This window comes from Heptranchias perlo, unplaced genomic scaffold (genome assembly GCF_035084215.1).
Source record: "Heptranchias perlo isolate sHepPer1 unplaced genomic scaffold, sHepPer1.hap1 HAP1_SCAFFOLD_88, whole genome shotgun sequence".
NCBI classification, from domain to species: domain Eukaryota; kingdom Metazoa; phylum Chordata; class Chondrichthyes; order Hexanchiformes; family Hexanchidae; genus Heptranchias; species Heptranchias perlo.
In genome coordinates, this window is record NW_027139918.1 from 1,130,345 (window position 1) to 1,143,623 (window position 13,279).

The window sequence follows — 13,279 nt, forward strand, 5'->3', positions numbered from 1 at the left end:
CAGCGGACCCAGCACCGATCCCTGAGGCACACCGCTGGACACAGGCATCCAGTTTGAAAAACAACCCTCTACAACCACCCTCTGTCTTCTGTCGTCAAGCCAATTTTGTATCCAATTGGCTGCCTCACCTTGGATCCCATGAGATTTAACCTTATGTAACAACCTACCATGCGGTACCTTGTCAAATGCTTTGCTGAAGTCCATGTAGACCACGTCTACTGCACAGCCCTCATCTATCTTCTTGGTTACCCCTTCAAAAAACTCAATCAAATTCGTGAGACATGATTTTCCTCTCACAAAACCATGCTGACTGCCTGCCTCTCCAAATGCCTGTAGATCCTGTCCCTCAGAATACCCTCTATCAACTTACCCACTACAGATGTCAGGCTCACTGGTCTGTAGTTCCCAGGCTTTTCCCTGCCGCCCTTCTTAAACAAAGGCACAACATTTGCTACCCTCCAATCTTCAGGCACCTCACCTGTAGCGGTGATTGATTCAAATATCTCTGCTAGGGGACCCGCAATTTCCTCCCTAACCTCCCATAACGTCCTGGGATACATTTCATCAGGTCCCGGAGATTTATCTACCTTGATGCGCGTTAAGACTTCCAGCACCTCCCTCTCTGTAATATGTACACTCCTCAAGACATCACTATTTATTTCCCCAAGTTCCCTAACATCCATGCCTTTCTCAACCGTAAATACCGATGTGAAATATTCATTCAGGATCTCACCCATCTCTTGTGGTTCCGCACATAGATGACCTTGTTGATGCTTAAGAGGCCCTACTCTCTCCCTAGTTACCCTTTTGCCCTTTATGGACAATCTTCTTGTGGGGCAGAGGGCATGGCTGAGGCAATAAATGAAAACCATTGTAACAGTGAAAGAGGAGGCAGTCGCGATATTGGATAGGAGAATAATAGATAAAGAGGAGGTACTTAAAAGGTTGACAGTACTGGAAGTGGAAAAGTCACCCGGTCCTGATGGGAGGCATCCTCGGTTACTGAGGGGAGTAAGGGTGGAAATTCCGGAGGCTCTGGCCACAATCTTCCAATCCTCCTTCGATATGGGGGCGGTGCCAGAGGACTGGAGGATTGCAAATATAACACCCCTCTTCAAAAAGGGGAGAGGGATAAACCCGGCAATTACAGGCCGGTCAGCCTAATGTCGGTGGTGGGGAAACTTTTAGAGACAATAATCTGGGACAAAATTAATTGGCACTTGGAAAAGTCTGGGCCAATAAATGGAAGTCAGCACGGATTAGTTGAAGGAAAATCGTGTCTCACTAACTTGATTGAGATATTTGATGAAGTAACGGAGAGGGTTGATGAGGGGAGTCTGGTTGATGTTGTGTATATGGACTTTCAAAAGGCATTTGATAAAGTACCACATAATAGACTTGTTAGCAAAATTAAAGCCCATGGGATTAAAGTGACAGTGGTAGTGTGGATATAATATTGGCTACGGGACAGAAAGCAGAGAGTAGTGGTGAAAGGTTGTTTTTCAGACTGGAGGGAAGTATACAGTGGTGTTCCCCAGGGGTTGGTATTGGAACCACTGCTCTTTTTGATATATATTAAAGACCTGGACTTGGGATTCAGGGTATAATTTCAAAGTTTGCAGATGCCACAAAACCTGGGAATGTAGTAAACAATGTGGAGAATGGTAACAGACTTCAGGGGAACAGAGACAGGCTGGTGAAATAGGCAGACACATGGCAGATAGAATTTAACTCAGAGAAGTGTGAAGTGATTCATTTTGGTAGGAAGAATGAGGGGAGGCAATGTAATCTAAATGGTACAATTTTAAAGGGGGTGCATGAACAGAGAGACCTGGGGATGCATGTACACAAATCATTGAAGGTGGCAGGACAAGTTGAGAAGGCTGTTAAAAAAGCACATGGGATCCTGGGCTTTATTAATAGAGGTATAGAGTATAAAAGCAAGGAAGTTATACTAAACCCTATATATAACACTGGTTAGGCCTCAGCTGGAGTATTGTGTCCAATTCTGGGCACCACACTTGAGGAAGGATGTGAAGGCTTTAGAGAGGGTTCAGAAGTGATTTACTAGAATGGTACCAGGGATGAGGGACTTCACTTATATGGAGAGACTGGAGAAGCTGGGATTGTTCTCCTTAGAGCAGAGAAGGTTAAGGGGAGATTTAATCGAGGTGTTCAAAATCATGAAGGGGTTTTGATAGAGTAAATAAGGAGAAACTGTTTCCAGTGGCAGAAGGGTCGGTAACCAGAGGACACAAATTTAAGGTGATCGGTAAAAGAGCGAGAGGAGATGAGGAAACATTTTTTTGACGCAGCGAGTTGTTCTGATCTGGAATGCGCTGCCTGAAAGGGCGGTGGAAGCAGATTCAATAATAACTTTCAAAAGGGAATTGGATAAATATTTGAAAGAAAAAAAAGTACAGGGGTGTGGGATTAATTGGATTAGCTTCATCAAGGAACTGGCACAGGCACGATGGGCTGAATGGCCTCTTCCATGCGATGATACCATGATATCACATGACCGTTAACAGAGCGAAACTGCTAACTGTTGTGTCAAACTACAATTCCTTCTCAGCTGACCCAGTCTCAATAATTTTCCATCCCACATCTATTTGAACCCGAACACTGCCAAACTAATCCCCGCGTCCCCTCTTCTCGGCATTTTGTAAACTTTGCAGTTCATCACATATGCCAACTATTCCATGGTGCTCTTGGCAACTTATATTTGACATTTCCTTGCACAGGTTTCTGTGAGCATGAGTCAATATTTACAGAGGTCCCAGGGACTGGTACATTCAGACAATCCCCTTACTGTTTCAGCATTTACAGGGGTCTGTGGGACTGAGTCACTATTTACAGGGCTACCAGCGACTGTACACATTCAAGCTGTAACCAGACTTTGTCAGCATTTACAGGGGGTCTTTGGGAGTGATTCATTATTTACAGCAGTATCAGGCAGTGTACACAATTGGACAGTCCACAGATAGTGTCAAGAAATCAGGAAGCGAACCAATATTTTTGGAAGTATCCAGAACCTTTATCATAATCTATAGGAATATTTGCAGGGAAATCCATAGACTGTGCGAATATCTACAGTAGATTCCAAACACTGTACCATTATTTACAGATAGATCCAGAGACTGTGCCAATATTTACAAGAGGATCCAAAGACTTTCCAATATTAAGGGGGTATCCAAGGATTGCACCAGCATTCGCAGGGTGGTCTCCAAACTGAGACGTACAATGGTTCCGTTTCCATCTCTGAACAAAAACCGAACCCTTGAGGACTGGGTAAGAACTCTCTGAAATTACAGGATTTCACTCGGAAATAATCTGCAATGTGTAAATGAAGTGCTATCAGACTGTGGGTCTCATAGTTTCTGTTCTTCCTAATATTAATTAAAATAATACACGTAACTTTGAGCTTTCCATCTGTGTTATATTTGGTTAAATATATGTTGTGATATAAGAAGTGTTGGGCTTAAGTTTTTAAGTGAATGTGTTTGTTCAGTGACTGTAATTAATGTCAGTCTCCATGGACCTTTATTGTGTCACTGGAGTGTTTCTCCCTGCTATTAATAAGTGACTAATTTCAACATGTTAGCCGATAGTCATCAGTGAGAGCATTACCTCCGGCACCAACAGCGATCAGTCAGATTCCGACCTTTCTTTCTTCCTGAGAGCAATAGATGGGAATGTTACAACGATGGGTCAGAATCTGAGAGCAATAGATTGCAACAGTCCATTCTGGATGTTTCAATTTCTGTGTGAACACTATGATTCAATACCACTGGAGAATCGGATATATCTAGTGCTTAAGGGTATACAATTAATCTACTATCCCCTCCTCGCTGCTGTCGGTGTCACTGGTAAGTTTCTGTATCCAGCTATTAATTTTATAAGCCATGTTTGACTGTATTGCCCATTCCCTGACCCGCTTCTCGCTGTGTTCCTGGGAAGTCGCTGGATCCAGTTATTAATTTTACACTGTTCATGGAGTTGCTGGTAAGTATATATCTAGCTCAAAAAATGCAGCTGCTGCCCGGGATGGGAGAGATATTTCTAGGTGAGGGGAGGGGTGATGCAGGGAAGCAAATATATTTAGGGAGGTCTTCTGGCTGGGAGATTTCATTTACAATGGGTCCTTGGGAGTGAGGCTGTATCTGCAGGTTTCCTGGCATGTGCCTCTTTTTACATGGTCCTTGGAGTGTATTAGTATTTACAGGGGATCCAAGAACGGTACTAACAGTTACAGGGGATCCAGAGACAATACTAATATTTACAGGGGGATCCAGAGTCAATACTAATATTTACAGGGGGATCCAGAGACAATACTAATATTTACAGGGGGATCCAGAGACAATACTAATATTTACAGGGGGATCCAGATGCTGTACTAATAGCTACAGAGTGATCAATAGATGGTACTAACAGTTAAAGGGGATCTGGAGGCAGTTGTAACAGTTACAGGGGTTCCAGAGGTGATGCTAATATTAAGAGGGGGATCCAGAGATGGTACTAATATTTACAGGGGGATCAAGGGGAGACGATGTAAAATTTACAGGGAGATCCAGAGATATTTCTAAGAATTGCGGAGGGATCCAGAGATACTATCAATATTTACTAGGGATCCAGGTACTAATGTTTACATGTGGATCTGGAGACATTTCTAATATTCACAAAGGAATCCAGAGACGGTACTAATATTGAGTGAATGTTTAGTGTGGTGGATGGGGTGCCAATCAAGCTAGCTGCTTTGTCTTGATTGGTGTCGAGCTTTTTGAGTGTTGTTGGAGCTGCACTCATCCAAGCAAGTGGAGAATATTCCATCACACTCCTGACTTGTGCCTTGTAGATGGTGGAAAGGCTTTGGGGAGTCAGGAGGTGAGTCACTCGCCGCAGAATACCCAGCCTCTGACCTGCTCTTGTAGCCACAATATTTATATGGCTGATCCAGTTAAGTTTCTGGTCAATGGTGACCCCCAGGATGTTGATGGTAGGGTGAATTCGGCGATGGTAATGCCGTTGAATGTCAAGGGGAGGTGGTTAGACTCTCTCTTGTTGGAGATGGTCATTGCCTGGCAATTGTCTGGCACGAATGTGACCTGCCACTTATGAGACCAAGCCTGGATGTTGTCCAGGTCTTGCTGCATGCCGGCACGGACTGCTTCATTATTTGAGGGGTTGCGAATGGAACTGAACACTGTGCAATCATCAGTGAACATCCCTATTTCTGACCTTATAATGGAGGGAAGGTCATTGATGAAGCAGCTGAAGATGATTGGACCGAGGACACTTCCCTGAGGAACTCCTGCAGCAATGTCCTGGGGCTGAGATGATTGGCCTCCAACAACCACTACTATCTTCCCTTGTGCAAGTATGGCTCCAGCCACTGGAGAGTTTTCCCCCTGATTTCCGTTGACTTCAATTTTACGAGGGCTCCTTGGTGCCACACTCGGTCAAATGCTGCCTTGATGTCAAGTGCAGTCACTCTCACCTCACCTCTGGAATTCAGCTCTTTTGTCCATGTTTGGACCAAGGCTGTAATGAAGTCTGGAGCCGAGTGGTCTTGGCGGAACCCAAACTGTGCATCGGTGAGCAGGTTATTGGTGATTAAGTGCCGCTTGATAGCACTGTCTGCGACACCTTCCATCACTTTGCTGATAATTGAGAGTCGACTGATGGGGTGGTAATTGATGGGATTGGATTTGTCCTGCTTTTTGTGGACAGGACATATCTGGGCAATTTTCCACATTGTCGGGTAGATGCCAATGTTGGAGCTGTATTGGAAGAGTTTGGCTCGAGGCGCAGCTTGTTCTGGAGCACAAGTCTTCAGCACCACAGCCGGGATGTTGTTGGAGCCCATAGCCTTTGCTGTATCCAGTGCACTCATTTATTGGAAGGGGAATGGAATATAAAAGTAGAGATGTTTTGCTACAGTTGTACAGGGCATTGTTGAGACCACATCGAGAATACTATGTGCAGTTTTGGTCTCCTTATTCAAGAAAGGACATAATTGCTTTTGAGGCAGTTCAGAGAAGGTTCACTCGACTGATTCCTGGGATGAGGGGGTTATCTTATGAGGAAAGGTTGGACAAGTTGGGCCTGTATACACTAGAGTTTAGAAGAATGAGAGGTGATCTTATTGAAACATATAAGATCCTGACGAGACTTGACGGGCTAGATGCTGAGAGGATGTTTCCCCTTGTGGGAGAGACTAGAACCAAGGCACACAGTTTAAAAATAAGGGGTCTCCCATTTACGACGGAGATGAGGAGAGATTTTTTCTCTCAGGGGTTCGTGAGTCTGTAGAACTCCCTTCCCCAGAGAGTGTTGGAGGCAGGGTCATTGAATATTTTAAGGCTGAGTTAGATAGATTGCTGATTATCAAGCGAGTCAAAGGTATAGTAGGTGGATGGGAAAGTAAGGTTGAGGTCACAATCATATCAACCATGATCTTATCAAATGGCAGTGCAGGAATGAGGGGCCTACTTCATATGTATATATTTATTAATTGGGATATAGAGGCAGTTGTACTATTTACAGGGGGAACCCGAGTCAGTAGTAATATTTATAGGGCACAAAGACGGTACTAATATTTATAGACAGGTCCAGAGACGGTGGTGATACTTTCAAAGGATGCAGTGATGGCACTAATATTTTCAGAAGGATCGAGAGGTGACACTAATATTAACAGGGGAACGAAGAGACGGTAGCAATATTTGCAGGTGATCCAGAGAATGGTACTAATATTTACAGGGGAATGAGAGACGGCAGTAATATTTAAAATGTGATCCAGATATGGTGCTAATATTTACAGGGGAATCAGAGATGGTAGTAATATTTGCAGGTGATCAAGAGATGGTACTAATATTTACAGGAGAATGAGAGACGTAATAATATTTGCAGGTGATCCAGAGATGGTACTAATATATACAGGGGAATCAGAGATGGTAGTAATATTTGCAGGTGATCCAGAGATTGGTACTAATATTTACAGGGGAATGAGAGACGGCAGCAATATTTGCAGGTGATTCAGAGATTGGTACTAATATTTACAGGGGAATCAGAGACGGTAGTAATATTTGCAGGAGATCCGGAGATGGTGCTAATATTTACAGGGGAATAAGAGATGGTATTAATATTTGCAGGTGATCCAGAGAATGGTACTAATATTTACAAGGGAATTAGAGACGGTAGTAATATTTTCAGGTGATCCAGAGATGGTACTAATAATTACAGGGGAATGAGAGGCGGTAGTATTATTTGCAGGTGATTCAGAAATGGTACTAATATTTACAGGGGAATCAGAGACGGTAGGAATATTTGCAGGTGATCCAGAGATGGTACTAATATTTACAGGGGAATCAGAGACGGTAGGAATATTTGCAGGTGATCCAGAGATGGCTCTAATATATACAGAGGAACCAGAGACGGTATCAATATTTGCAGGTGATCAGAGAATGGTACTAATATTTACAGGGGCATCAGAAATGGTAGTAATATTTGCAGGTGATCCAGAGATGGTGCTCATATTTATAGGGGAATCAGAGATGGTATTAATATTTGCAGGTGATCAGGGAATGGTACTAATATTTACAGGGGAATGAGAGATGGTAGTAATATTTGCAAGTGATCCAGAGATGGTGCTAATATTTAGAGGGGAATCAGAGACGGTAGCAATATTTGCAGGTGATCAGGGAATGGTACTAATATTTACAGGGCAATCAGCGATGGTAGTAATATTTGCAGGTGATCCAGAGATGGTTCTAATATTTACAGAGGAATCAAAGATGGTATTTATATTTGCAGGTGATCAGAGAATGGTACTAACATTTGCAGGGGAATCAGAGATGGTAGTAATATTTGCAGGTGATCCAGAGATGGTGCTCATATTTTCAGAGGAATGAGAGATGGTATTAATATTTGCAGGTGATCCAGAGAATGGTACTAATATTTACAAGTGAATGAGAGACGATAGTAATATTTGCAGGTGATCAAGAGATGGTAGTAATATTTGCAGGTGATCAGAGAATGGTACTTATATTTACAGGGGAATGAAAGATGGTAGTAATATTTGCAGGTGATCCAGAAATGGTACTAATATTTACAGGGGAATCAGAGACAGTAGTAATATTTGCAGGTGATCCAGGGATGGTACTAATATTTACAGAGAAATCAGAGATGGTAGGAATATTTGCAGGTGTTCCAGAGATGGTTCTAATATTTACAGATGAATCAGAGACGGTATTAATATTTGCAGATCATCAGGGAATGGTACTAATATTTACAGGGGAATCCGGGATGGTAGTAATATTTGCAGGTGATCCAGAGATGGTACTAAAATTTGTAGGTGATCCAGAGATGGTAATAATATTTACAGGGAAATCAGAGATGGTAGTAATATTTGCAGGTGATCCAGAGATGGTACTAATATTTACTGGGGAATCAGAGACGGTAGTAATATTTACAAGTGATCCAGAGATGGTGCTAATATTTACAGGGGAATCAGAGACGGTCGTAATATTTACAGGTGATCCAGAAATGCTGCTATTATTTACAGTGGAATCAGAGACGATAGTAATATTTACTGGTGATCCAGAGATTGTGCTATTATTTACAGGGGAATCAGAGATGGTGCTAATATTTGCAGAGCCATCCACATGCAGCACTAATAGTTACACGGGATCATGAGATGGTACTAATATTCACATCGTGATCCAAAGAAGGTACTAATATTTACAGGCGATCCACAGATGTCTCTAATATTTGCAGGGATCTGGAGACGGTCCTAATATTTCGAGAGGATTCAGAGACGGTGCAACTAATTACAGGCGGAATCAGATACCATACTGATAGTTACCGAGGGATCATGAAACGGTACTAATATTCAAAGAGGGATTCAGAGATGGCATTAATATTTACAGGTGGATCCAGAGATGCTACTAATAATTACAGAGGTATCAAGAAACGGTGCTAATATTTAGAGGGGTGATCCAGAGACGGTACTAATAATTTCAAGGGGATCAAGTGACAGTAATAATATTTACAGAGGGGTCCAGGGACGGCAATAATAGTTACAGGGAGATTATGAGATGGTACCAATATTTACAGGGCATCCAGTGACAGTCCTAATAATTACAAGATACCCAGATATGGTATTAATATGTACAGGCTAATGAGAGACAGTAGTAATATTTACAGAGGGATAAAGAGACAGTACCGATACTTCTATAATGATCCAGAAAAGGTACTTATATTTACAGCAGATCCATAGATGTTTCTAATATTTGCGGGGGTCCAGCGACGGCACCAATATTCAGATAGGATGTAGAGATGGTACCAATAGTTACAAAGGGAACAAAAGATGGTGTCATTAGTTACAGGGGGATCAAGTGAAGGTACTAATATATTTTGGGGATCCTTAGAGAGCACTAATATATACAGAGGATCCATAGAGAGTACTAATATATACAGAGGATCCAGAGATGATATATAAGGTACTAATAGTTATAATGGGAACAAGAGATGGCATTAATATTTAAAGAGGGGTCCAGAGACGGTGCTATTACTTATAGGACGATCCAGAGACAGTATTAATATTTACAGGGTATCTAGAGACGGTATTAATATTTACAGGGGATCTAGAGACGGTATTAATATTTACAGGGGAGCTAGAGTTGGTATTAATATTTAAAGGGGATCTAGAGATGGTATTAATATTTACAGGGGACCTGGAGACGGTATTAATATTTACAGGGTACCTGGAGACGGTATTAATATTTACAGGGGACCTAGAGACGGTACTAATATTTACAGGGGATCTAGAGACGGTATTAATATTTACAGGGGAGCTAGAGACGGTATTAATATTTACAGGGATCTAGAGACAGTATTAATATTTACAGGGCATTTAGTGATGGTACCAATATATACAGGGTATCCAGATATGTACTAATATTCACAGGGGTTCCTGATCCGGTATTAATATTTACAGTGGGTCCAGAGATGTTACTGATGTTGACACTGGATCCAGAGGTGGTACTAATATTTACAGTTAGTCCAGCAATGGTATTAATATTTACAGGGATCTAGAGACAGTATTAATATTTACAGGGGATCTAGAGACGGTATTAATATTTACAAAGCGATCCAGAGATGGTCATAATGCTTACAGCGAAATCCAGAGACGATACTAATAGTTACAGGGGGATACAGACACGTCACTAGTATTTACAGGGAATTCAGAGACAATACTGATATTTACAGGGGGATACAGACACATCACGAGTATTTACAGGGAATTCAGAGACAATACTGATATTTACAGGGGGATACAGACACATCACTACTATTTACAGGGAATTCAGAGATAGTACTAATATTTACAGGGGGATACAGGTATGGCACTACTATTTACAGGGAATTCATAGACAATACTGTTATTTACAGGGGGACACAACGACGGCACTAGGATTTACAGGGAATTCAGAGACAATACTGATATTTACAGGCGGATACAGACACGTCACTCGTATTTACAGGGAATTCAGAAACAATACTGATATTTACATGGGGATACAGACACGTCACGAGTATTTATAGGGAATTCAGAGACAGTACTAACATTTACAGGGGGATACAGATACGGCACTGGTATTCACAATGAATTCAGAGACAATACTGATATTTACAGGGGGATACTAATACGGCACTAGTATTTACAGGGAATTCAGAGACAATACTGATATTTACAGGGGGATACAGATACGTCACTAGTATTTACAGGGAATTCAGAAACAATACTGATATTTACAGGGGGATACAGACACGTCACTAGTATTTACAGGGAATTCAGAGACAGTACTAATATTTACAGGGGTATACAGATACGGCACTGGTATTTACAGTGAATTCAGAGACAATACTGATATTTACAGGGGGATACAAATACGGCACGAGTATTTACAGGGAATTCAGAGACAATACTGATATTTACAGGGGGATACAGATACGGTACTAGTATTTACAGCGAATTCAGAGACAATACTGATATTTGCAGGGGGATACAGATACGGCACTGGTATGTACAGTGAATTTAGCGACAATACTGATATCTGCAGGGGGATGCTGACATGGCACTAGTATTTACAAGGAATTCAGAGACAATACTGATATTTACAGGGTGATACAGATACGGCACTGGTATTTACAAGGAATTCAGAAACAATACTGATATTTACAGGGGGATACAGATACTGCACTGGTATTTACAGGGAATTCAGAGACAGTACTAATATTTACTGGGGGATACAGATACTGCACTGATATTTACAGTGAATTCAGAGACAATACTGATATTTACAGGGGGATACAGATACGGCACTAGTATTTACAGAGAATTCAGAGACAATACTGATATTTACAGGGGGATTCAGATACGGCACTGGTATGTACAGTGAATTTAGAGACAATATGATATCTGCAGGGGGATACAGACATGGCACTAGTATTTGCAGGGAATTCAGAGACAATACTGATATTTACAGGGGGATACAGAAACGGCACTGGTATTTACAGTGAATTCAGAGATAATACTGATATTTACAGGGGGATACAAATACGGCACTAGTATTTACAGGGAATTCAGAGACAATACTGATATCGACAGGGGGATACAGATACGGCACTAGTATTTACAGGGAATTCAGAGACGATACTATTATTTACAGTGGTATGACGGTAAGGAACTAATAGTTACAGTGGGAACAAGATATGGGTATTAATATTTACAGAGGGATCCAGAGACGGTATCATACTTGCAGGGGCTCCCAGTCTGATGTAAAATTTCCCTTTTTCTTTCACTTACAGTTAACTTATTGACGATTAGGATCCTGTCCCAGGGTAAGTGCGGTCTCTCCAAATGTGTCACTCGCTACCTGGTGGCGATGGCAGTGGCGGATCGACTGGTCGTGATCACCGATCTGATCCTGAGGCAGATTCCGATTGTTTATCGGGCACAATTCGAATTCCTGTGGTGGTACATCCCCGTGTGTAATATTCACGCCGCCCTGCTTTTCGCAGCCACAGACTGTTCCGTCTGGTTCACTGTCACTTTCACCTTTGATCGATTTGTGGCCATTTGTTGCCAGAATCTGAAAATTAAATATTGCACCGAGAGAACGGCGACTGTGGTTCTGGGAACAGTGAGTGTGCTGAGCTGTTTCAAGAACATTTTCTGGTGCTTCATGTTCAGAGGAGGGTATAAGCTTTACAATAGCCCCTGGTTTTGCATTGTAACAATCAGTGTTCGGTATTCCCGGATATGGGGAGTAATTGAATTCCTTCATTATATCCTCACCCCGTGCGTCCCATTCATTCTGATTCTGTTGCTCAATACTTTAACCGTCAGACACATTTTAGTGGCCAGCAGAGCCCGCAGGAGACTCCGGGGCCACAGCAGTGGAGAGAATCCCAGAGACCCAGAGATGGAGAGCCGAAGGAAATCCATCATTTTACTGTTTGTTATCTCGGGGAATTTTATCCTGTTATGGTCGGTGTTTATGGTGTATTCTGTATGGAGCCGTTTGTGGTGGTTGGGGTATGGGTCTGTATATCTACCTGTGTTGGTACAAGAACTGGGATTCATGCTCCAGCTCCTGAGTTGCTGCACAAACACTTGTATTTATGCCGTGACCCAGACGAAATTCAGAGAGCAGTTGAAGAACGTGGTGAAATATCCCTTTACTGTCGTTGTTAAATTCATTAAATAATTGGAAGATCTGAAGACTTTCTAACAGCAGAGTCCGTTCTGTGTCATACAATGCCTGATCCTCTCTACTCCAGGCAGTGGTGCTACAAACACTGGATATTCGGCAAAGGTTGATAACATGATGCAATTCATCAACTCATTTTACAGCGTTTCTCAAAGTTTATATCTCATGCAAGTACAAGTTGTAAAATAATATGTGCCTACTAATTGCACCAAATGTTTGACCATGTTGGAGAAATTAAAAGGAAATAAAATAAATAACAATACAAGGAGTCGGTGACCTGCGTGTTAATGGGGCGTGGGGTAGAGGAGGTCCCTGGGCTGTAGGTGTTGACCAGTGTGTGAATGGGGCGGGAGGTAGAGGAGGTCCCTGGACTATAGGTGTTGACCAGTGTGTTAATGGGGCGGGAGGTGGAGGAGGTCCCTGGACTGTAGGTGTTGACCAGTGTGTGAATGGGGCGGGAGGTAGAGGAGGTCCCGGGACTGTAGGTGTTGATCAGTGTGTGA

General features: G+C 42.2%; 1 protein-coding gene across 1 annotated transcript; it reads left to right on the plus strand.

Moving 5' to 3' along the window:
* The first annotated feature begins 11,932 nt into the window (after nt 1-11,932).
* On the plus strand, nt 11,933-12,773 carry LOC137319596 (probable G-protein coupled receptor 139). The gene has a single exon (XM_067981694.1). It carries the CDS (start codon nt 11,949-11,951, stop codon nt 12,771-12,773), a length of 825 nt encoding a protein of 274 aa, XP_067837795.1. The 5' UTR covers nt 11,933-11,948.
* Nucleotides 12,774-13,279: the final 506 nt, after the last annotated feature.